Raw genomic sequence first — 26,010 nt, 5'->3', positions numbered from 1 at the left:
CTGAAAAAAGTGACTTATCACACTTACATTTCACACTTACAACCATTGTAGCATCAGGATTCTAAACAGATGAACAAATTTCTTTCATTTGTTCATAACATTATGATACTTTAATTACAAGAGACGAGATTAAGTTGTCCCTCAATCTAGACAGTATGCAACAAAGCTGAATTTTCCTTTACTGACCTCAGTCTGACACCCTCTTACCACCAAATACCTATGGCAGTGGTACCAAATTTATGAAATGTGTGTGACAGGTGACATGCCACACCATGTCTGATGACATGCCATGACCCTCTGAAGCTCATCTTAGAGGGCCTTTCTCTTGCACAGCCTCTGAGGCATCTGAAAATCATGCAAGGATTCTCACACGATTTTCTGAGGTTGCAGAAACCTTGCAGGGCTCCCTCATGTGACTTTTGAGGATTCGGAGAATGTAGGAGAGTCCAGAGAGGAGGTCCTGTCAGGCCTCTTTTGGCCAAGATGCAGTTGGTGACGTGACATGCCAGCAGTCAAGGTAAGCATTTTCTGAATTTCTGACATGTGGAGTCCAAAAGATTTGCCATCACAGACCTAAGGTATGATTACTGACCAACACTCTTCCATAAATTACTTATGTAAAGTTCCAGATTGCTGAATTGCACCCATTTTTGTTTCTTTCAACAGGCACACATTGAAAAGCTGTATCTAATAAATGTGGTTAAGGGTCATATTGGATCTTTATCATTCAATATTTATTTTGGTATTTAATGCAAAATAAATTGTAGTATGCGTTAGAAATCTTATCATATTAGAGACTCAATGGCTTCTTTGGCTGAATTTAATTGTCCAAGCATTTTAACTGTTTTATCTCCTAGTGTCACTCTAGCCCTTTATTTCAGATTAAAAAAATAATCTTTATACCTACAACAGTAGAAATTTCAGTGGACACACAGTCATATTTTATACTGTCATTTATACAATTTTAGGCAAATACCACTGAAATCAACTGGATAAGATTTAAATTTTTCAACATATTACTCAAATAATAACGTGTCTTTATATTCAATTCACTTACGCCAGACTGCAGATCATAAAGTGTTTGAGTGATGATGATGTTAAATACAGCATGAGAGCGGCTGCTTTCTTCATTCATGTTGGTTGCTGCAACCGTCCGGGACTTATTTCCCTCTGACATTAGTGACTCTATATCCTGATGAATAACATAAAACATTGGACACAACAATTTCCTTTTTCCAATTGCAGCATTTGCAATTAATCACTTTAGATATAAATAAACAAATACAACTTAAAACATTATATGCGTATTATATGTGTATTTTTTCAGCCTTATGGAATGCCTTCCCACTCTACACTTAAGTTCCATCTACAGTACTTTCAAAAGCATGGTTAAGATCTATTCTCTGTTCAAAATAACCCTAGAAAGATGGAGATATTTCTCCATTTGTAAATATAATTTTATGCTGTTTTGCTTACTGGAAAGAGAGAGTTGTGTTACTTGCCCTAGGCCCTTACAATGTAATATATAAATAAATTTAAACTCACACAACACTTTTGCCTGTCCTTAATTGAACCTATCAATCATCTCCAAATGCATATTCCAAAATAGATCAAAGAGGCCAACACAAACCCATTTCAACATTTCAGATGAAAACAATGTGTCATCCCACTTACATTAATATTAATTTCATTTAATTGGCTCAAAGTTATTGCAGCTGTAGACATTTTTGTTTCCACAAGTATAAAATAAAAACTCAGTTATACATATATGATTTGCAAAATTGTTTAATGTTTGTTATACCTAATTCAAAACATACCTCCAAAATAGCTTAGTCAACTGAAAATTAATAAATCAATATAAATTAAATTTTTTAAACAAAACTTGTTTAGTTATCAGTACATATATTACAGTATATTAGTGGCTAATGTGTTTTAAATACTCATTACTGTAAATAACTTGTATTTTCTCCTCTAATGCACATTTTCCTTGTCTGTTTTTTTAACAATATGTTTAACACACACATATTTTTTATGCAAGTGAATCTGTCTTACCATAAATAACTTTCTTACACATACTGTCGTTATATAAATTAGTCCCCATGCTTCTTTTCTCACCCTGCAGTACAAGCATAGAAGTGCAAATTCATTCTTCAACCCAGGAATACCGTTATAGTGACCAAATTCTTACACTTGACTTACTTCAAAGCAAGTAACGGCTAGTTGAGACAAACCATCTACATATGGACCCAAAACTTTATGCTCCCGAACTTTGAGGGATTGCCGACTCCTTTGAGACAAAAATATTGTTATAATTTAAATTTTGTTAGGAAAATGAATCAGTAAAATTAACTTATTATAAGCCAATGAACATATAAACTTGTTCTCAAAAGGAAAATTCATTTATCAGAAATATAAAGGTTTATTTTTATTAAAACTATTTTCATATTTACATGGTAAAAAGACATGAAACAGAAAATGAAACAATGAAATTAACACCCTCCTTGAAAAAAATCTGGTTCTTTTACAAATTTTGTAAAAGTACTAAGTAAACTTTCTAACATGTTAGTAAATGTTAAAAAAAAGAAAAAAGATCCCACTGTTCCATTAAAATTGGCATCTGTATACTCTTTTTAAGACAAAATCTTACAACTAGCAGCCTTAAACACTACTCACTAGAGACTCTTGACAATTCTGCTTGAATAACTCTCTGTAATAAACAGTGTCAGGCTTACATTACACATCTCAGGAGCAGAGATGTGACTTCAAACTGGTTTCTCCAATTTAGATAAAGTGCTGGTAGAGGGCAACAAATGGAAATGCCATCAGTTAAGAAAATAGTTTCCATTCTTGTCCGTATATATTTTCCCCATTAAGAACAGTTAAGTTTAAGGATGGACTAACACAGCCATGATGTGTAATTGACTCTCAAATTAAAAAATAAATTCTTTTTTGAACCCGCCACAGCAACTAGCAGCGTAAACAAATATTATCACTGTTATTCTTATATGCTATTAGGAAACAATGAAAAATACAAACTATAAAGCGAAACTAAATAATATGTACCAAACTTCTCTCTGTTATACTATACATCTAGAATTAAAGAGTTGGGGGGGTCACTCACCCTTTAGGGTCGAGTAGATCTCTGACCTTTTCATTATAGATTTCCATGTAGGACACCTCTACTTTAAAAGTGTGTGAATCATTTTGTTCTAAAGTGATTCTCTGAAATAAAGCACAGCAGAGGCGCGGGATCAGACCCAACTGCTCCGCATTTCCCATCATTGAGAAGGATTTTCCTGAGCCTAAAAGAGGAATATAAAGATGAATTTTATATTTAAAAATGGAAAAGTTATCAATTTTTTTTAATTTCATTTTGTCACAACAGTATACACAAACATTGTCATAAATAAAACAACATATCATGAAGAAAATATATATATATATATATGTGTGTGTGTGTGTGTGTGTGTGTGTGCGTGTAAAAAAAATATGCATCAGCTATAATAATTTGATATAATGAAGGGAACAATAGGACAGGAACGGTAGGCACTTTTGTGCTCTTATGCACGCCCCTTATAGTCCTCTGAGGTCAATAGTAGACAGTTTTTGGTTGAAGATTTTGGGATTTTGAGTAGAGACTATGGAGTCAGGTAATAAGTTCCAAGCATTAACAACTCTGTTACAGAAGTCATATTTTCTGCAATCAAGTTTGAAGTGGTTGACATTAAGCTTGAATCTATTTTTTGCTCTTGTAATATTGTGATTGAAGCTGAAGTAGTCTTTTACAGGAAGGATATTGCAATAGATGATTTTGTGTGTTAAACACAGGTCATGTCGAAGTCGACGGAGTTGTAAGTTTTCTAATCCCAGTATTTCAAGCCTGGTGGTATAAGGTATTTTGTTGTTTTCGGAGGAGCAAAGAACTCTTCTAGTAAAAGTATTTCTGGACGCGTTCTATTGTATTTATGTCAGAGATGTGGTGAGGGTTCCAGACGGATGAGCTGTATTCAAGAATAGGTCTGGCAAATGTTTTATATGCTCTAGTTAGTAGTGTAGAGTTTTTGGAAAAGAAGCTGCGTAAAATTAGGTTTACAACTTTTAGAGCCTTTTTTGCTATGTAGTTGCAGTGGGCTTTGGCATTAAGATCATTTGATATGAGAATTCCAAGATCTTTGACAGGGTGGGGGTCGTCAGTAAGGTAATGACCATCAAGTTTGTACTTGTTGATAGGATTCTTTTTTCCAATATGTAAGACTGAGCATTTGCTGGTTGAGATTTGGAGTTGCCAAGTTTTAGACCAATTGGAAACTAAGTCGAGGTCTTCTTGAAGGGTAGTAGTATTGTTAGTGGTATTAAATAGTTTGACATCATCAGCAAAGAGAACACAATAACTTGAGATGAGGTCACAGAGATCATTTATGTATAGTATGAAGAGCGTTGGTCCAAAAACACTACCTTGGGGAACGCCACTTTTGACAGGAACAGGATTTGATATAGCGTTGCCAATTTTGACCACTTGTTGTCTGTTTGACAGGAAGGCATTTATCCAATTGTGAAGAGGTCCCGAAATGCCGTAGGATTTTAGTTTCAGGAGTAGTTTATCATGTACTACTGAATCAAAGGCTTTGGAGAAGTCTATGTAGATTGCATCTATTGCTTTTCCTTGATCAAGGTTGGTAGTCCATATGTTCTTGCAGTGGAGAAGTTGTAAGTTAGAAGACAATTTTTTTCTGAAACCAAGTTGTTTATTAGAGAGAAGGTTGTTTGTTTCAAGGTGGAGTGTAATGGATTGGTTTATGATAGATTCCATTACTTTGCATGAGACACAACATAGAGAGATAGGTCTGTAATTTTCAACTAGGCTTGGATCTCCTTTTTTGAAGATAGGGATGACTGTGGCTAGAGACCAGAGTTTTGGAAGGGAACTAGTTTTGAAGGCTTTATTAAAGATTATGCTTAGGGGTTCAGCTATATTAATTGAAAGTTTTTTTAAAAAGTATGCACATAATCCATCTGGTCCAATAGATAATGATGGTTTCAGGTTGCGAAGGGCTTTTTCAACATTATCTTCTGTGAAGTCTATATGTTAGGTCGTTGTTATCTTCTGTGAAGTCTATATGTGTTAAGTCGTTGTTAACATTTTTGATACTCTTTTTTTTTTTGCTGTCTCTTTCAAAAATGATAACAAATAATAAATAGTACAAATTGCACCATTTCAGGAAAATGTGTATTTGAGTTAAGGAGGTGGAATACAACAAAGTATCATTTCCCAGGAATGCATGTTAGCTACAGAGGGAAGATTCATAAACTCAGGGAAAAAAAGGCTGCTTTAAGGTGTTCCCAAAAAATGCTATATATGTCCACACATACTCACAATCACATTTTACGTTTTAGTTCCAGATCTCCACATAACCCTGTCAAATAGTTTTTCTTACCACCCAACAGGGAAAAGATCAGAAACAATGCAAAACTATGCTCCCAAGACTCAGCCCTGACCACTCACTCAGAAAAATACTATGCCTGATTGTATTGAAAGCCTCCAAGAGTTCTAGAGCAGCAGTCCCCAATTTTTTGGGCACCAGGGACCGGTTCTGTGGAGAGAGGTTTTTCAGTGGACCAGAGGGAGCATGGCTTCCTATGCTGCCTACATCCCACGGACACTTGTTTGTGCAGCCTGGTTTCTGGCATGTTGCGTCCCAGTGCCGGTCCACAGAGAACCATCAGGTGTAAAGCAAGATAACAACAGAAAAGCAGGTTGAGAAATCCAGAAACAAAAAACTGGACCAAGGACAATTCAAGAGAGAACAGGGCCTTTCTGTTTATATATAAAAAAGCACTATTAAGGCAGAATTTTGGGGAGGGAGAATGAAATTATTGGACTTAAGTCAAGTCCTGACCTTAAGGAGAGGTTCACACAGTGAAGAAGACACTGGTGAGTGGTTCTTCTTTCCCAGAAGATGGTGACAACTTCCACAAAATAGATCATTTCCATTTGGAACTTATAAATACAACTCTTACCTGTTTGTCCATATGCAAAAATGCAAGCATTATATCCCTGAAAGGCTTTCTCAAGAATTCCTTCTCCAAGGCACTTAAACACAACTTGTTGATCTACAAAAAAAAAAGAAAGAAAGAAAGAAAGAAAGAAAGAAAGAAAGAAAGAAAGAAAGAAAGAAAGAAAGAAAGAAAGAAAGAGAAAATAACTGAAATGGAATTATCTATACTGTGATGCACTTTGCCCCCTCTGCATCAATCAGATTGTTCATGGAGCTACCACTGTTGCTGTTAGCAACTCTAACTTTTGGAACACATTGGTTCATATTTATGACAGGTTCAGTGTTCCAGATGATATGATCATGTTTTGCAACCTTATGACAAGCAGAGTCAATGGGGAAGCCAGATTCACTTAACAACTGTGTTACTAATTTAACCACTGCAGTGAGTCACTAAACAACTTTAGCAAGCAAGATCCTAAAATGGGACAAAACACTATCTCATTTAGCAACATAAATTTTGGGCTCAATTGTGGTCGTACGTCAAAGACTAACCTGTCAAAAAAAGTCAAGAATTCTCTGTATTTCTATGCTGCCTATTTCACCTAAGAAACTTAGATTCTGCTAAGCCATAATTTAATTTATTTTTTGTTTTTACTGATGTCAGAGAATCATAGTCTCTTGCTGCTCTATTGGCTGAAGTTGATATATACCCATTGCCTGGTGGAAAGAAAAGGATAGAACCCACACTGTCCCTGATTAATAAAGAAGGCTAAAGATGGCAGAGGGAAATTTGGCTAGCCTAGCAATATATGGAAGACACTAATACAAATAGGTCATGATTAGGAGGAGTACAAATAATGCACAATACAATTTAGCATGAATTGTAAATTGATACCAGTTCATTTAATGGAATCCAAAATTTAGTTAATGCAAAGCTAGCACATGAGTTGTTGCAATTGAGGCTTTAAATGGCAGGATTGATCCTTGGCTGAGGATATGTGGCCAATGATTGGAAGGCTGACAGGATTTAACAGATCGTCTTGCAACCTTCCCTAATGACTTTGCTTTGCCAGCAGGGAAGGTCACAAATGGCAATCACATAACCACAGGATGCTGCAACCATTGTAAGTGTAAGCTGGTTGCCAAGCTCCCAAATCGCACTTATATGATTGTGGCAGCATTGTAATGAATGAAACTTCAAGAAACAGTTTTATCACTCATTTAGCGCCACTACAATTTTGAACAGCTGCAAAACACATGGTCATTAAATGAGAATTACCTGTACAGCCCAAATACCATAACAATTGAGAAAGCAAGAAACCAATGTTTTATGTTACACAGGAACGGAGAAGAAATTTTTGAATCAGCTAAAGATAGTGGTAATGAAAAATCATACCTGCATATTTGGCAGTGTTTGATTCATCCATAGACCAGAAACAGTAATCAAAGGCAAATACCTGTCGGTAAATATACTTTAGATCACTACTTACACTTATATGAACCTCAAACCATATTTTAAAAAGTTAATTAAGCTTACATACTTAGTTCTTAGTTTCCCTTTGATTATTTCAACTAATTTCTTATAAAAAATAAGACACTAAAAATCCAATCTAATATGTTTGACCTTTATTCCTAGTGAAGATTTCATATTAGTCCTATACTTTTCATTAAATAGCTACAGTGTATAGGGTAGTAGTGATAAAGTTCTTCATACTTAGAGGTTAATATGAATACAGCTGTATGTGAAAGTTTAGACACCCAGCTCCTAATCAAAACTATGTATTTCAATGAATTCATAAGTGAATGGAATGTAAGATCTTCATGACATAAAGTTAAACAGAACATATTTCAGCAATTTGGAATATATATTTACTTTTCATGTGCAATTGTGTGCAGATTCAAGGAAAGAAAATTGGATACGACAAAGTTTAAGCTCCTTTAAATTTGTATCTTACACCACATCTCTTTTTGTAGAAATAACAGCATCCAAATTTTTCCTAAAAAACTTTCTATGCCTGATTTTGCTATTTTTCCCACTCTTAATTGCAGAAATCTTCTAGCTTAAAAGATTCTTAGTATTCCTGGTATATCCCAGCTGTGCCTGGGATCTTCCTATAAAGCTCCAAAATATTCACATCTGTGGCCTCTGAGATGCATTCCAAAAGTATTATTAAGGTTTACAGACATAAATAATATTAAAATTTGTATTGTATAAGATTATCTCAGATTTTGTTCATTTTAAAATTAGCTAAAATGTGGGATTTGACTAGAGGTACCTAAACTCTTTCATATCACTGTATATGTATTTAAAATATTTTTCAGTATTAGTTTCAGAGGTTTGGCATTACTTGAACTGAAAATTAATATTCGTGTTCTCTAGTCTGCTCTTCCAATTTAAGTGCCTCTCACTTCTATTTTATAGATGAAAACTAAATCCAAGTAGAGGATATATATGTTTCTGCTTATTAGAAAACACAATTCACATGAATAAATGTTTACTGTATTTTCCCATTTTTTATCTCTTAAACAAAAGTGAAAAGAAAGCATTATCAAGGTTATTCATACAATCATTTAAATATACCATAGAACACTGCAGCAAATATAGACATACATCTAGAGGCTATTCCATCTGAACTGACCTTCAGTAATATATAATCCAGTACATACATTGGACAAAAGGAGACATGGTTGAACATTCACCTCAAAAATCATCATAATATCTACTATTATTTGAAAATTTGTTCATTGACAAGCACAGGCTTCTATATATAACTTGAAGCTCTTTCTCTGTACCTATTTAACAAATTAACAAAATATAGGAAGTTGAACTAAATCACATTAGATTACAAAAGTATTGCTCTGAGAGCAAAATGGCATTATTAGTGCTTAAAACTAAGGCCTGTATTATGTATCACTGTAAGCAAATGATCTTGATTTGGAATTACGAAATCAGAGAATAGAAATAAGTTGCTTACCTTTGGTAATTTTCTGTGGTGTGAAAATTCAAGTGGAAGATGAGTAAGCATTAAAAAGAATTGAAATCTGATTAGTGTTTGTAATTATTAAATCACTTTAATATACTTTTTTCTAGTGTGAAAGATAGTTGAATTTAACATTTATTGATAGTGGAAAAATGTGGTTTTGATAGTGGAAAAATGTAACACCAACAAGATTTAGATAAAAAATAACTGCTTAGCACCCTAGTCACATTACATCCTCTCCTCATTTGGTGACTACAATTCCTTTCTTAAATAAGAAACAAAATGGTCACTAATGAACACATGAGAGAGGGGGGGAGGCGGGTGGGGGAGAGAGAGATGCTGCAAAGATCACTGGTTGCTACTGTTTCATTCACAGACCCACTGTAATTTTGAACAGTTAAATGACCAGTTGTAAGTCAAGGACTACTTGTATGTGTTTCAGATCCCATTAATACGCTATTCTATCTGGAACCTCTGATTAAAGCTCAGCAGCAGGTTTTGAACAATAACATGACTTCTGCTGTAGTCTATATTTTAATGATTGCTTAACAGATGGAGAAAATGTTTGATCAACCATTTTTTCCTCATTGTTCCTTCTGAAGAAAGATTAATAATGAGTTGTACATATTGTATGTACTGTGTGTGGATTGATGAGTCACATGCAACAAGAAGGATTTGTCACATGGCATTTAATGTGATAGCTTTTCCACGGAAGGAAACTGTGTATTATAAAAAATGATATGATAATGGGTACTTACAGTTAAATAATTAGTCTGAAAAAACATAGTAAATTCAACTGAAAACTGGCAGAAAACTCTTGGCCAAATTTTTTCACAGATAAATAAAAGAATCTTTAAAATGAATATCAACCTATTCTAGAAGATGATATTCCATACTCAGTGAAGAAACTGAAGCTGAAAAGATATTAGATATTTCAGAAGTCAATTAGGTGAGAGATGCCTCTACATCTACATGAAGTATTTACACGAAAGAAGAGTAAAGATTTTGGAATTTTTTGATTATTATTGAAAATCTGTGCGATCTCAACATGTGGTATACCCAAGGAGACAAGACAATTTCTGAAACTAAAATGGGGGGGGGGATCCAACAAAAAGACCTGAAAGACTCAGCTGAGTAGAAACATTTACTGTATTTCTGCCAAGAGAGGTGTTATACTGTCTGAAAGTGCATTCAAACCTTTGCAATTTCATATTCATTATTTTCTTATTTAAGATCATAAACAATTTACACATAATCAGTAAGTATACATTCAGATTTGCAGAGATATGTAGAAGTTGCATCAGTTTCTTCTAGTTGGAAGTGTACTTTGGACATTGCTAGCTGAACCAGAGAGAATTTATGTTTCAGAGGAATGAAACCTCTTTGTAGCCTTGTCCAGCAAATCATCTTTTAACCTTAGGGTGGACAGAAACAATGATATTCATAAACCAATTCATAACAATTGGTTATGGTATGACTAATGGATTAAAGTGCAAAATGTTAGGACATGAATTTCCATGATACAGAACTGCTTAAAAAGAGCCAGATCTCTCCTGAAATTGCATTTTAAATTGTAACATTATTCCAAGACAAGACTGATAAAAACCAGTTGGTCAGAGTCCAATATTTTTAGGTTATAAAGTGGAAAAAAGTAAGCTGTATACATGTGTGTATATCAAGCATACTATTTTGCTTACTGCTTTTGCCAGCTTTTTTTCTTGCTATCTTCTATACTATGGGATAGCTTTCTGAAATGAAAGATCAGCAAGAACTTTCCGTAACTATGGCTAATTTAGAGAACTGCATTGCTTGGGAAAAACCATGTGGATCCATGTTATGTACCTTCAATTATTAGCTGCAATTGTGAAACCTACTAAAGCAGCAATTATATTCAAGCTGTGAATGTAAATCTGAATGTATACTGTTGCTTTCCATGATGATTGTGCCCTTCTGAAATCCAGAGGTGCTTAAACTTTTACATGTAACTGTAGTACTGCTGAGACCCAATTTGGTATAAGGGTTAAGGCATCAGGCTACAAACCAGGAGACCATGAGTTCTAGTGCTGCTTTGGTCACAAAGCAGCTGGGTAATCATGGGCCAGTCAATCTTCTTTCAGTCCTAGGAAGGAGACAATGGCAAACCACTTCTGAAAAATGCAGTCAATAAAACTGCAGGGACTTGTCCAGGCAATCTAAACAAGAATCAGACATGATTTAAAGGAAGAAGAAAATACTATATGATGGGTTGAATGAAAAGTACTGCTCCACCTCTCCATATCTTTAGTATTAATTTGGGGTAATAAATGAACCAGGAAAATAATTCTTGAAAGAAGCTCTTTTGGTACCTGTATTTACTTTTCCACATGATCACAACCATTTGCTCCACACTTCTGCCAACAAGGGACAAACTTCTTACAGCTATCATGAAAGAACTCCACACTTTGCCCTTTCAACCAGATTTTGACAAACCTTCCAGTCTTTCATTTGAGTCAGAGACCCACAATGGTATTTTCTCTATTTTGCAAAAAGGTAGAATTTGCAAGGCACCCAGACTGCATACTCTAGCAGTAAAAATTAACATCACAACTGCCTCTTGGGTGACTTGTGAGGCACAGTGTTCTGCTTTAGCAAATTTTCCTTTTTGTGCTTCTGAATGCTAAACTGTTGTTTCAAAGTTTTGAGTGTTAAAATGTAGCTTTGAGTTGACTGGGGTGCCAGATTGAAGGAAATCAATGTGAATAATTTCCAGTGTACCTCCCCATATGCAATTAGACCTGGGGTCTATTTCTCTCTCTTTCTCTATCAACAATATTTTATGAATAGATGTTTCATTTCTGGCTCATACAGTCAGGTCCAGAAATATTGGGACATCGGCACAATTCTAACATCTTTGGCTCTATACACCACCACAATGGAGTTGGAATGAAACAAACACAATGTGCTTTAACTGCAGACTGTCAGCTTTAATTTGAGGGTATGTACATCCAACTCAGGTGAACGGTGTAGGACTGACAGCAGTTTGCATATGTGCCTCCCACTTGTTAAGGGACCAAAGGTAATGGGACAATTGGCTTCTCAGCTGTTCCATAGCCAGGTGTGTGATATTCCCTCATTACCCCAATTACAATGTGCAGATAAAAGGCCCAGAGTTCATGTTAAGTTGCTATTTGCATTTGGAATCTGTTGCTGTCAACTCTCAAGATGAGATCCAAAGAGCTGTCACTATCAGTGAAGCAAGATATCATTAGGCTGAAGAAACAAAACAAACCCATCAGAGAGATAGCAAGAACATTAGGCGTGGCCGAAACAACTGTCTGGAACATTCTCAAAAAAAAAGAACGCACCGGTGAGCTCAGCAACACCAAAAGACCCGGGAGACCACGGAAAACAACTGTGGTGGATGACCGAAGAATTCTTTCCCTGGTGAAGAAAACACTCTTCACAATAGTTGGCCAAATCAAGAACACTCTCCAGGAGGTAGGTATATATGTGTCAAAGTCAACAATCAAGAGAAGACTTCATCAGAGTGAATACAGAGGGTTCACCACAAGATGTAAACCATTGGTGAGCCTCAAAAACAGGAAGGCCAGATTAGAGTTTGCCAAACAACATCTAACAAAGCCTTCACAGTTCTGGAACAAGATCCTATGGACAGATGAGACCAAGATCAATTTGTACCAGAGTGATGGGAAGAAAAGAGTATGGAGAAGGAAAGGAACTGCTCATCATCCTAAGCATACCACCTCATCAGTGAAGCATGGTGGTGGTAGTGTCATGGCGTGGGCATGTATGGCTGCCAATGGAACTGGTTCTCTTGTATGTATTGATGATGTGACTGCTGACAAAAGCAGCAGGATGAATTCTGAAGTGTTTCGGGCAATATTATCTGCTCACATTCAGCCAAATGCTGCAGAACTCATTGGAAGGCGCTTCACAGTGCAGATGGACAATGACCCAAAGCATACTGCAAAAGCAACCAAAGAGTTTCTGAAGGGACAGAAGTGGAATGTTATGCAATGGCCAAGTCAATCACCTGACCTGAATCCCATTGAGCATGCATTTCACTTGCTGAAGACAAAATTGAAGGGAAAATGCCCCAAGAACAAATATACATATTTTTTAACTATATTGTGTTTTAACTGCTCTGGTATTTGTATTTTATTTGTATTGTACACCGCCCTGAGTCCTCGGAGAAGGGCGGTATAAAAATTTAAATAATAAATAAATAAATAAAATAAATAAAGGAACTGAAGAAAGTTGCAGTAGAGGCCTGGCAGAGCATGACCAGGAATGAAACCCTGCGTTCCAGACTTCAGGCTGTGATTGACTGCAAATGATTTGCAACCAAGTATTAAGAAGGGAAAGTTTGATTTATGATTATTATTCTGTCCCATTATCTTTGGTCCCTTAATAAGTGGGAGGCACATATGCAAACTGCTGTTGGTCCTACACCGTTCACCTGAGTTGGATGTACATACCCTCAAATTAAAGCTGACAGTCTGCAGTTAAAGCACATTGTGTTTGTTTCATTCCAACTCCAACTGGTGGTGTATAGAGCCAAAGATGTTAGAATTGTGTCGATGTCCCAATATTTCTGGACCTGACTGTAACAATTAGCCTAGGGAGTGGGGGGGAGCTATCATGATAGTAAGAAATTCCTCATATTTATTCTGATAATATGACAATTGTGAGCAAATTTCAACTTGTGAAACTTTCATCTCTACCATAGGCATGTGAAGAACCTATGTTGCACATACTTTCCGATACTGAAGAACATATACAATGGAACCATTACTTTTCTGTGAAATACTAAGGTTGACACAAATTTTCTTTTGACTGTTTTGCTAACTGTCTGTAACCATATCAATCTTTTTACATATGAAACTTAGCTGTCATTATAGGTCTTCCACTTGATTCTTAATCACAAATATCAGTTCTTTCTAGTTCACTTATTTTTTAGTCCAGTAGTACACAGTACTCAAGTCAACAGAGTACTCATCACCATAAATAACCTGCATTCAACAATGAATATCATTAAGAGAGCCTCTTTTAGCAGTAAAAAATTCAATCATGGCATATTCCTGAAGCAACTGACAAGTACTCACTACAGTTTTCGATTTCACAAATAGCAACTTTCCCTCACTAACTTCTTACCAACTAAAGTGAAAGAACACATCAGAGCTCCTGGCATATCAGTACTGCCATCTATGGGTGATAACTTTGGAAGCATCCATTTTCCTTCAACCCTAATTTTGTTGTTCAGATCTAGTTCCACTAACATTATCTCCTTCCACTTATGACTGTAACTTTGTTGCTTGCATCCTTATGATTTATACTGATATTGTTTCCTGATTGCTTATTTGTAGCTAGAACTATCATTAAGTGTTGTACCATTAAGTGTTAAATTTGTATCCTATGACTATCATTAAGTATTGTAAGTGTTGTACCTTGATGAAGGTATCTTTTCTTTTATGTACACTGAGAGCATATGCACCAAGACAAATTCCTTGTGTGTCCAATCACACTTGGCCAATAAAAATTCTATTCTATTTTATTCTATTCTATTTTGCTTACTATGTAATGAGCATTACTACCCCATGGTTTTAACTGATCAGGTCAGTACGGGAGTGATTGTTTACTGCATGTGTCCATCTGGGCCACAATCTTATGTTCATTGAGAACATAATGTTTTTTTGGAAGTTCAAGGTTTCAGCAGGTCCAAAGTTTATGGGCTACATTTAGTTGGTGTACACTTGAAACGAGGATACTGAAACAAGGTTATAATACTGGAAGATATTTTAATCATGCACCTAAGTCTCTTTTCGTTAAATAGGCCATTCGCTGTTGCCGTTGTGCTTTTTATTATGTTACATTATTTTAAGAATTTAGGAAATGGCTGACTTAAAATATCTTAATATATCTATATTCAACTGCATGTAAAAGATTATGATTCAGAAAGTGAAACCTTCACTATCCAAAAGGAGACAATATATTTTGTTTGCTGCTGAATGACAAGTTTTTCTAAGTTGGATTTGCACCAATTTTAAATCAATTATATATTAATTTGCATGAAATTCTGCAATTTCAGACAGATAATACATAGCAGACTTAAATTTATTATTCAGAAAATAGTAATTGATTATTTCTGAAAGAATGGATAATATAGGGTGCCACAAAACTCAGGTTTTTTTTGTTTTTGTTTTTTATTTACATTTATATCCCGCCCTTCTCCGAAGACTCAGGGCGGCTTACAATGTGTAAGGCAATAGTCTCATTCTATTTGTATATTTACAAAGTCAACTTATTGCCCCCCCAACAATCTGGGTCCTCATTTTACCTACCTTATAAAGGATGGAAGGCTGAGTCAACCTTGGGCCTGGTGGGGCTTGAACCTGCAGTAATTGCAGGCTGCTGTGTTTTAATAGCAGGCTTCTTACAGCCTGAGCCACCACGGCCCCACAGTCAGATTCTGAACCCTTTAACAGTTCATAAATAATTTGGATAAGGAGATAGAGAAAATACTTAGAAAAGATAATTAATTTATCTTTCTAAAGTAGCATAAATTACCCAAAGAAGTAGACTTTTCTTCATTGGATCTTTTCAAGAAAAAGTTGAATACAATTAATCCCCTAATTATGACCACAATTGGGATTGGAACTTGCAATGCAATAGTTAACTGAGTTACACCTGATTTTACAACAATAATGGACCTAATCTTTCTGAAGAATTAATGAAATAATATTTTATGGAGGTTAAAATTTTCTAAGTAAAAAGCTTTCAGCGTTGCTGATACAAATCATGGAATTTTGAAGAAAAAAGAAAACCCCATGTTAAAAATACTGGTACTTATGGTGAGATTATGCCAATTTATATCTGTTTCCTAACAGAAAGTCGAATTTCCTTTAAAAATATACAGTGTCAAATTTCTAAGTCTACATAAAGATAGTTCTCACTTAATGACACTAATTCAGCAACCGTTAAAATAGCACTGAAAATGGAAATCTGTGACCAGTACTCGAAGACATGGCCACTGCAAAATCCCTGAAGTCATGTGACCACAATTCAGTTAGTAGGCAGCCAGCGGGTGGCAGCTGCAGTGTTCTGTATTTCAAAAATATATGTTTCATTCTCTATCGTGGATTTCTATCACTGGTTTTTCAATCCAGTTTTTAATTTATTTAGAGATAGAATGTGCCAGAGTGGTTTTAAAGAAAAAGGAAAAGACATATATGAAATATTAATTTAAAATTTCTGGTCAAAAAGAGGATTATACTACAGCAAGATGTTTATATACAGCAAGATGTCCAAGAATCCAACAAAAGTTTTTCGTTTGGATTGATTGAATACTTTTCTGAATCCTCTCTCGGAGATCCCCAAAATCTCTATCTGAGAATAGCATCATATTTAGAACCTTTAAGTCTGAAGTAACAGATGCAGTTATTCATATGCGTTTATATTTTCAATAGAAAAATTTAGGACTTGTTTCCCTTCAATTCAAGGTAGAGTCAAGAGATAATGGAAGAACAACACTTCATTTTTTTGTTTTGAATGTTTACAAATTACAGGTAGTCCTTGACTTACAACCATTCATTTAGTGACTGTTCAAAGTTACAACAGCACTGAAAAAAGTGACTTATGACCGTTTTTTACACTTATGACCGTTGCACCATCCCCATGGTCATGTGTTCAAAACTGGTTCATGTTTATGACGGTTGCAGTATCCCAGGGATGTGTGATCACCTTTTGCAACCATCTGACAAGCAAAGTCATTGGAGAAGCCACTTTCACTTAACAACTGTGTTACTAATTTAACAACTGCAGAGATTCACTTAATAACTGTAGCAAGAAAGTAACAACTGTCTCACTTAGCAACAGAAATTTTGAGCTCAATTGTGGTTGTAGGTCAAGGACTACTGTAAGGTTTTGTTTTGTGTTTTGCTATTGCCAAATACCCTCCATCACTGTAGGCTGGATATCCTTAGAAGAATCATTTTTATACTATGTAAGATTTTTTTGTCCTGACTGATGTATCATTTTTGCTTTTATATCTCATTGTATCTTAACTAAACACATCCTTAACTGCAAATAAATATTGAAAAACAGTATTAAAAGTGAGATGCTTGCTCTTTTATAATTAAACCATAGTTCCAACATTTGTAAAACAAACATTCTTTCAATGAATCAAATTTCCATAATACAGCCCAAAATGTAATTTCTGGAGAAAATGATCTATTAAACCCAAAAGATAATATCAAAAGGTGTAATTTATTTAAACTGAGATTTACCACCACAGATGCTGAAAAAAAATTCTACTGTGATATTTCTAAATAAGGGCTACAACCAGAAAAGAAAGCTTTTCTAAAAAAGATCCCTATTTTAATATCTTAATAGTATAGCCACAGATATGCCATTTTAGGACCTAGGTTTTAATAATTCATGATTTTAGAATAACACCTGGTAATTAGTATCTCACCCAACATCTAAGACAAATGCAACATGGCTAACAGAGAAATGTTTATATTTAACAATATTTTAATATTTTATAAACTGAAGAAATGAACTGAAGAAATGAAATGATCAGCAATTTAAGAGAAATCAGAATAACTTTTTTTTTAGTTTTCTATAAATAAAGGCAAAGGATAACAGTCAGCTGTTATTCCATCCACTGCTGCTGGCAGGTGATATTAAGAGGGCCTGCATAGCAGCTTCTATCTGGCTGATAATATGTTGGATAAGGAAACAGTTGGTATCTGTCTCATTTCACCAGACACTCCACTTAGATAAGATGAAACTGAGGGTTTTACAATGACCTACTAACTCACCACAACTATAACTTTTATCTATTAACTTGGTCTAAAGCTTAAAGCTATGATAAATAACCACATCAGCCACTATAAATGGCATATATTGCTTCTAATGAAAAAGTGGTTTTTGAAAATTATAAATAAAAAATTTATCTAAATATATCTTGTTTTAAAAATATCTGCATAACATATAATCTATGAAAAAAAATACAAATTATTTAACTCACTATAATTAGAGATATGCACATCATGTTAAAATAAAAAAATATTTCATGTCCAAAATACGTTGCATCAATCACTGTAGAAATGTTTAAAAGCCCTGTTTCAAGCTTAAAGCAATTATTTTGAACTTGGAAATAACTCTTCTGAGCTTGAAACACTTTCAGATTGGTCTGAATAATCCACTTTGAACTTGATACTGGGTGTTTCAATTCAAAATATTTTGCACATTCCTACATGAAATATAGTAATCATTTCAATCTGCATGGGAGACTATAGAAAATAATTACGACTTAAGCACACATAAATTATTATCAATTCTTAAAGATATAAATTGTGTCACAATAGGATTTTTCTGGTTGTTATCAACTTGATTCTATGTAAGTGCCAGCATGGTGTAATGATTAATAGTGAACTCAGAGTGGAAATACTCTAGTTTAGTCTTCTCTTAGACACAGAAGCCAAATCAATGTCAGCTAGCTGATAAACAACCCATCTTTTCACATTGTACATTGTAAGCTTTATTGAAAGAGCATGTGAAATACAAAAGAAATGGACCATGCAACTAAGCAAAATGAAGAATAAGTAGTATTCTATATCTTGTTAGCAGAATTGGACATATTGAAGCTTCTTACTTTTACTATCTTTGGATATATCTAATTTTACATGAGACTGGGCTATAGCTTCATTAGGCTATTGATAACAAATTCAGAATTACAACTAAGTCAGTGGATAGATGAGAAACTTGAGAGCACTTCTGGAACTATCATTACTCCTGGGCTGATAGCCGCTGTGGCTCAAAAAATTGCCACTCAGCTTTTGGTGATACTACACTTGGAGCTGTTACTAAAGCAGGTATATTATTACCAAATACAGGTCTGCTTTCAGAAATATTTGGAAACTGTGGCTGGTACAAAATGCAGCCAGACCTAATATTGTTGTGATATATTGGAAAAGTCTAGTTCATAGCTTACTTCCATTTGAAGTTCTATCAATGGGCAGGAGGAGATAGATATTTCTCATCGGTGGACAGCAGACTCTGCACTTACTTCCTGGAAGAGTCCTATCTTGCTCTATCTTCTGAAAAAGCTATAAAGCAAGTATTTAATTCGCCTGTTGCATTGTTTCACAATAGTTTTATTGTGGCTCTTTATTTCAATTATTAGAGTGCACTATACTGTATAGGTGGTCCTCACCTTGAGACCAGAATTGGGACCAGAATTTTCATTTTAAGTTGTTGTGGTCACAGGTTGAGTCAGGCCCATTTTTACCAAAGGTTTTGGGGTTGTTAAGCAAATAACACAGTTATTTAGTCAATCCAACTTCCCCAAAAGGCATTTTTTACCAGAAATGGGCAAAAAAAGCTGCAAACCATGATTACATGACCATAGGACGGCAACTGCCTGAATTATGACCACATGACTGTAGAGAGATACAATGGTTGTAAGTGGAGTACAGATTATAAGTATGGTGGAATCACTGACTGTAGGAGAGGGAGTCCCTTTAGGGGGAATAAAGAGACATTCCAGCATGGAATCAGTTTGGGAGAAAAAATGTCTGAGAGCAAAACATTAGTGTGGGGAAACTCCAGCTACACTGGAGGGATGTGTTAAGAAGGGGGCCAAGCTTAGAATCCTTGCACTGCGGAAATCTCCACAGACTTGACCTATCTCAGAATCCCTGAAGCCTTCTCTGACCATTCCCAAGGGAATGCAGTCAATCTGACAAGATTCCTATAAGTGATCAACAAAAAATCTACCTGGGTGTATTCACTAGTGATTCTGGTTTCTTGCACCTGACAATAAGGCTGTCATAACTTTGAACCTTTGTTAAATTAACAATCATAAGCCAAAGAATATGCTTTCCTGCTACCTGAATATGTTTTCAGCACAATATAAGCTACCTGGCGAGTTATTTGCAGACATAACTAGTGACATGTAGCAACTAACATTTGTACAAACAAGCATTACACATCCCTTTGCAATTTCCTCCAGCGCTTGCAAAAGTTAGTACAGTTTCAGTAAGATACTGTACTTGTGCAGAAACTTCTAATTCTTTTACTAGCTGACTTGGAAGACTTTTTCCAAATAAGAGTGCCAGAGGAATTGCAGGATACTGCGGAAGAGAGCAAAGCAATATGGCCACTTCAGTTTATTCTGAAAAATGAAGGAGCCACATTTCTTTATGAAACAAATTCTAGAATGAGCTTTCTTTTATCTTTCATTGAAGCAAACTATCCATATGGAGCCATATTGTTTAATACATTCAGATGTCAATGTCACACTCTACATTAAAGTGACTTACATGCCTGGTATAATGTTGTAAATCAGTCATAGCAAGCTATACTAACTATAAAATTGGTATTGCATTGATATAGAGGACAGAATCTCAATTGCTCAAAAAGATAACTTGATTTAATTCAAATGAATCTGATTTAGAAAATACATTTGACTTGGTGAATCAAAGTCATTCAGAAAATCAATCCAATTCAGTTATTTGAGCTTAATTGGGTGAATTTGCTTTGAATTTCCATTTGAATTAAAAAAATATTTCTGGGCATATCCTGAGGCTTAATTAATTAATAAATTATTAATTAATTAATTAATAATTTAGATAAATGTAAAGCCATCCATTTGGCCTGATTTGATTTAGAAAGCTAATTCAACTAGGAGAGTCAAATTAATAGCCTTCAAATCAAATCTCTGAATCCAAATTTCTCACAGCCCTAATATTTCCTTTAATTCCCTGGAACTGTGTCTTGATATAATATGAAATACTGGAATATATGAGTAACACAAGAAGTTCTAAAATTATACAGAAGTATCCCTTACACATCCAATAGTCACTTATTTTTCATTTCCATAATTAAGACACATAACTTTCATTGAAAGGTAGGCTCAAATAATATAGGTTCCCTTTTTATAAGAAAGCTATAACTCAGGTGCACTGAATAAAAACATACAGAGGCACAGATTCATATTATAGGCAGGAGATCACTCTCAAAACATAGAAAATGTAAATTTTCCTTCTGCATCTTTGCTGCATAAATTCTCCTTATAAATATCAAATGAATGGGGGGAAATCCAATCTATTTTTAAAATTATTTTAGTATTTTGGATGATTTTTAATTGCTCTTTTCAGGGATTTATAAATAAATGCCAAATATATTCTCACAACTGAAATAAACCACAATTAATAAGGAATCCAGGAGGCATCTGCACATATTAACAAACCTTTGCATTTAAGCGCCAAGAGCATCCATTTTTGCCTGAAATTCTAACTATCTTTCAGATCAACCCCAAATGACCATGAACATACTACTGTAATGCAAATCATTTAGAAGACAGCACTTAACTTTTTGTTCATGCAGCTCAATACTCCTCAGGTTAAGTAACCTTATTTCTATTTGGCACCTGCCTGAGCCAGAAGGAGATCGTGGCCAAAACTGACTTTTTTCCTTTCCTTTTTTTTTTTTTGTGTGTGTGTGAACAGAGGCAGATTTTGGAAGCAACTGATGTGCAGATAACAAAAGATGCTGGGCTACAGAACACAAGTTTGGATTTGTTCTTTACCTGCTTTCTCCTTGCTTGTTGTTTGAAGGCGGAGGATGCAAGACAGTCTGATTCCCTTCCATTTCCACAATACACTTGGTATTCAACTCCAACTCTAGAATTTAACACAGGGCACTTCAGAACTTTTGTCTCCCCCTTCCCAAGGCATATTTCCCTTCCAGCTCTCTTCTGATTGATTGACTGATTTGATTGATTGATACACTATTGTCACTAGCCAGCTGGGGATTTTTCCCGATTCTTTCCCATGCCTAGCAAAAAAACCAAAACGAAACACCACCCCCATTTACGACTAGAAAAGCATAGGAAACGAGATGGGCGTTGTTCTCCAAAATACTGAAAGGAGCGCGGCGGGATGAAGCCCAGCAAGACACCCGAGAATTTCTGCTATACATTTCTGCTCCGGGCTCTCTCGCCCACCGAGAGCACAATCCGAGAGCTCACTTTTTTCCCACAGGTTCGCACCCCGGTTCCCACGACCTTCCCTCCGTTGCAAAGAGTTTGCTGAAATGGTGGGACAACGAACACCCCCTTTTCCCGAAAAGCTGCAACTTTTTGCTTTCCCCAACACCACCCCTCCTCCATATAACCCTTTTGCAAACAAGTGCATTCTGCAAAGAGCCTGGCCAGGAAAAAAGAGGAGGAGGAGGAGGAGGAGGAGGAGGAAGACAAGGGATCGTTTCAGGGACAAATGAGCACGATCTTTATTCTTCCATCGGATTTATTACCTCGCCTGTTCATGGGCCGGACTCTGACGGCCACTTTCACCTTGGTATCCGACATCTTTCCCGGCAAGCGAGGGTGAATCCTCCCCGCAGAAGCAAACGCAGGTCTTGGGAGCCTCCTTCCCTTCGCCGCGCGACGTTTCAGAGCCGCGGCAGCCGCTCGCAAAGACTCTCCCGCAGCCGCCCGGGCAGCGCGACGAGCGCGGCGGCGACGAGGCTCATCCCGGCCCGGGAGGGAAAGTCACGGGTGGGTGCGGGGAGCCGCGCGAAGCTCGAAGAGGAGCAGAGCAGCCGCCGCCGCCGCCGCCGCCGCCGCGGGAGGAGAGTTTCTCAGAGACGCCGAGGCGGCCGCCTCGCTTCAGCCTCGCCCGCGCGACAAGCTCCGCTGCTGCCGCCGCCTCCTCCTCCTCTCCCCGCCACCGCCATCTTCCAGCTTCCGCGGCGGCGGCGGCGGCGGCAGCTCCTGCCTCAGTCCCTTCTCCTCTGTGGAGATTCCGGGGGAGGGGGAGGGGCAGCGAGGGCCGCTGTCGGAAATACCCGAGCGACTTCGCCCCTTAGAAGCGAAGCGACGGGTGGGGAGGGGTCGGGAAAGACTCCGCGGCACAGCCAACTGCCCAAAAGGGCGGCTAAAAGTCATGCGCGAACTTTCCCCAGGCCGCCAGCCGGGAGGGCGGCTGGCGCAAGCGCAGCCGAGCGCGTCTCTAAGTCGCGGGGGCGGGGGGGGGGAGCCGAGGTGTCGTGCTCCCTCCTCTCTCCTTCTGGAAGGGTCAAGCGTGAAAAGAGGGACGGGCGGCGACGGTACAGCGTGAGCCGCCCGACGGAGCAGCAAGTTTAAGGCTGCGGGTTGTCCTTGGGGGACGGTGAAAGACGGGGACGTGGACGGGCGTGAAATAGCGAGGGAGCGAGTGCCGGTGCGGAGGACAAGCGTGGAAAGTGAAATACGGGTAGTCCTCAACTTATGACCACCATTGAGCCTAAAACCTATGTTAAGTGAGATATTTGTTAAGTGAGTTTTGCCCCATTTTACGACTTTTAAATGTTAAAAGTTAACATTTGTTAACTGAATCACTGCAGTTGTTAAGTTAGTACAGTTGTTAGGTGAATTATGGTTTCTCCATTGACTTTGCTGGTCAGAAGGTTGCAAAAGGAGATCGCATGACCTCATGACACTACAACCGTCTTAAATGTGAGTCAGTTGCTGAGAATCTGAATTTTGATCATGTGACCATGGGGATGCTCTGAGTGTGAAAAGGGGTCTTAAGTCACTTTTTTCAGTGCTGTTGTAACTTGGAACTGTCACTAAATGAATGGTTGTAAGTTGAGGACTACCTGTCATTCAAAAGGGACACGGGTCCCATCTGCTCCAGGCTGCACTCTTTGTTTCTTTTCAACTACGACTTGTCGGGATTGAATAATTCACTTAAGAAATTGGGGTGCGGCACTAGTCTGAATTTTGGAGATCACAGAACCACCTGCAGTCCTGTTTGCAACAAAGGGGCCGTAATAACTTGTCCCCTTTTCTGTTTTCTTCTCTCACCTCTTCCTTCACTTGTCAGCCTCCTTCCTCCTTCTGCGTCTTCTGATTCTTGTGATCAACTTCCCCCATCAGGCCTGAAAGGGGTGGATTTATTTTATTTGTATTTATTCATCCTACAAGGAATGTTTGCATCTTAATTACTGTCAAGCCTTTTCTCCTTGCTGGTAAAATTGCTTAAAGGAGGGGAGAATGTCCTCAGGGACAGGATGGGCTTTCTATTGACCTTCTATTGACGAATGAATACATACAGGAACTCCTGTTGTTTGCCTACTGTTCGAAGTTACAACAGCACTGAAAAAAATGACTTATGACCATTTTTCACACTTATGACCATTGTGGCATCCCCATGGGACCAAAATTCAGACGCTTCGCAACTGACTCATGATAGTTGAAGTAGTCATCAAGATCACCTTTTGTGACCTTCTGACAAGCAAAGTCACGGGAAAGCAGGTTCACTTCACAACCGTGTTACCGGCTTAACGACTGCAGTGATTCACTTAACAACTATGGAAAGAAAGGTCATAAAATGGGGCAAAATTGGCTTACCTATCTTGCATAGCAACAGAAAATTTGGGCTCAATTGTCATCAATCAAGGACTACACCTCCGATTTAGCCCTCAATTCTGACGTACTAGGAGAAGAATGTGGATTTGTTCCCTTCCTAAATACATGCATGCAGCTGAAAGGTTGCTGTGTTATAGAGTGTAAATTCCACCCCTTCTGAACCCTAAGCCTTACAGTAATTATGCTGGGTTTTCCCCTAAACATTTTAGGAAAAATCTTTTTCTTTTTTGATCCATGACTAATAAAACTCCAGAGTGCCTCAAATTCTGTTTTGATCCTCGCCATCAATGTGACATGTCGTAGCACAGTATGGGAACTAAGCCAATGACTAGGTCCGCCCACTATACACTGTGTTTTGATTTGTTGGTGGCTATGTATTATCTGACTATAGCTTATGAGTGTGTGTGAATCTTCGAGTCAGTTTGACTCCTTGGCAAATGCCTGGACGAGTCCTCCGGGTTTCTTAGGAAGGTTTCAGAAGTAGTTTTGCCTCTTTCCTCGCTCTGGGAGTGACTGGTGCAAGATCACCCAGCGTGCTTTAGGCCTCAGGCAGGATTAGAACTCGCAGCCTCCTGATTTCTAGCCTGGTGCCTTAACCACTATACCAAACTGACTTCCCCAATTATAGCTTGCTTCTTGATGAAAAAAAAAAACCACAAGAGCTTTTTCAGTAGACTAGTTCTTTTTAAAAAAAAATTGACACAGTCATTAAAACACATGGGTGCTATTTGTCCCTTGAAGCCATGCATTTTGGTGAGGAAGAAACTTGGTTTAGGCTTTGTGGTTTATTAAACAAAGGCATACATGATTCTCTCAAACAAAAGAAAAAGTTACGTTATTTAATCAATACTATATCAATTCCCTGCATGTCCCTATGGTGGTATGCTTTATGATAGGCAGTCAAAGAAGTAAGGGTGGGTGAGAAATTAGCATACTGAGACTGACACCATGCTATTTCCTTCTATTGCAAAGCATAATGATTAAGGCTTAATTGGGTGGTCGCTGTTCTAACACTGTTCACTTTTAATTCTCATTTCTATTCTGGAGCTGGAAGATAAACTGCTTGGTCTACAAAACGTTTAGCAACCCATTTTCAGTTTCTCACATATTCAACACAAATTAGCGTGAACTATAGAGAAAACAAGACTTCCATTATTTGCCCCTCCCTAAATCATCCACTCTTCATCATTATGACAAAAGAATGTCTGGTATGCAAGAAACACATCCCCATCACTCCGTTATGAATATGGATTCTGAATTGAAACCAGAGGTTCCTGACAAAAGAGGCCCAAGATCTAAAAAGCTTAAGAATTTAGGACAGATTCCTTAAATATATACGGTAGTTTTCAAAGATACTTTCTGAAATCATATATACGGTACAAATCATAGCACTTTGTATTTCAAGATAATCTACATGTTTAAGTCTTGTTTAAAACTAAAATGCCTTTCTGTTAACGGAAAGCCCATTAGTATATCATTGTAGATTTGTATAAAAATAATGAATTCTTACATAATAGATAGGCACCCAATTCCATAAAACTATGCAAAAAATTAATAAGCCCTTGTACTACAGTGCCTTTATACAATCTCTAGACTGGCCACAGTTGGAATGCAT

General features: G+C 37.0%; 1 protein-coding gene across 7 annotated transcripts in view; it reads right to left on the bottom strand.

Annotated features, from left to right (window-relative positions):
• KIF13A (kinesin family member 13A) overlaps positions 1 to 22,696 on the bottom strand; it is a 77,552-nt gene extending 54,856 nt beyond the window's left edge. For all 7 annotated transcript variants that reach the window (XM_058174829.1, XM_058174830.1, XM_058174833.1 and 4 more), the window contains exons 1-8: positions 22,298 to 22,696; positions 21,573 to 21,666; positions 8,972 to 8,984; positions 7,393 to 7,453; positions 6,019 to 6,111; positions 3,122 to 3,302; positions 2,200 to 2,287; positions 1,058 to 1,192 (exon numbers count right to left, since the gene is read on the bottom strand). In XM_058174829.1, the coding sequence (XP_058030812.1) occupies positions 1,058 to 1,192; positions 2,200 to 2,287; positions 3,122 to 3,302; positions 6,019 to 6,111; positions 7,393 to 7,453; positions 8,972 to 8,984; positions 21,573 to 21,666; positions 22,298 to 22,352 (720 nt within the window). In that variant the 5' untranslated portion in view covers positions 22,353 to 22,696. The remainder of the gene's footprint in view (positions 1 to 1,057; positions 1,193 to 2,199; positions 2,288 to 3,121; positions 3,303 to 6,018; positions 6,112 to 7,392; positions 7,454 to 8,971; positions 8,985 to 21,572; positions 21,667 to 22,297) is intronic.
• Positions 22,697 to 26,010: the final 3,314 nt, after the last annotated feature.

The sequence above is a fragment of the Ahaetulla prasina genome, chromosome 3 (assembly GCF_028640845.1).
Source record: "Ahaetulla prasina isolate Xishuangbanna chromosome 3, ASM2864084v1, whole genome shotgun sequence".
Lineage (NCBI taxonomy): Eukaryota > Metazoa > Chordata > Lepidosauria > Squamata > Colubridae > Ahaetulla > Ahaetulla prasina.
This window is presented reverse-complemented; position numbering and strand designations above follow the sequence as displayed.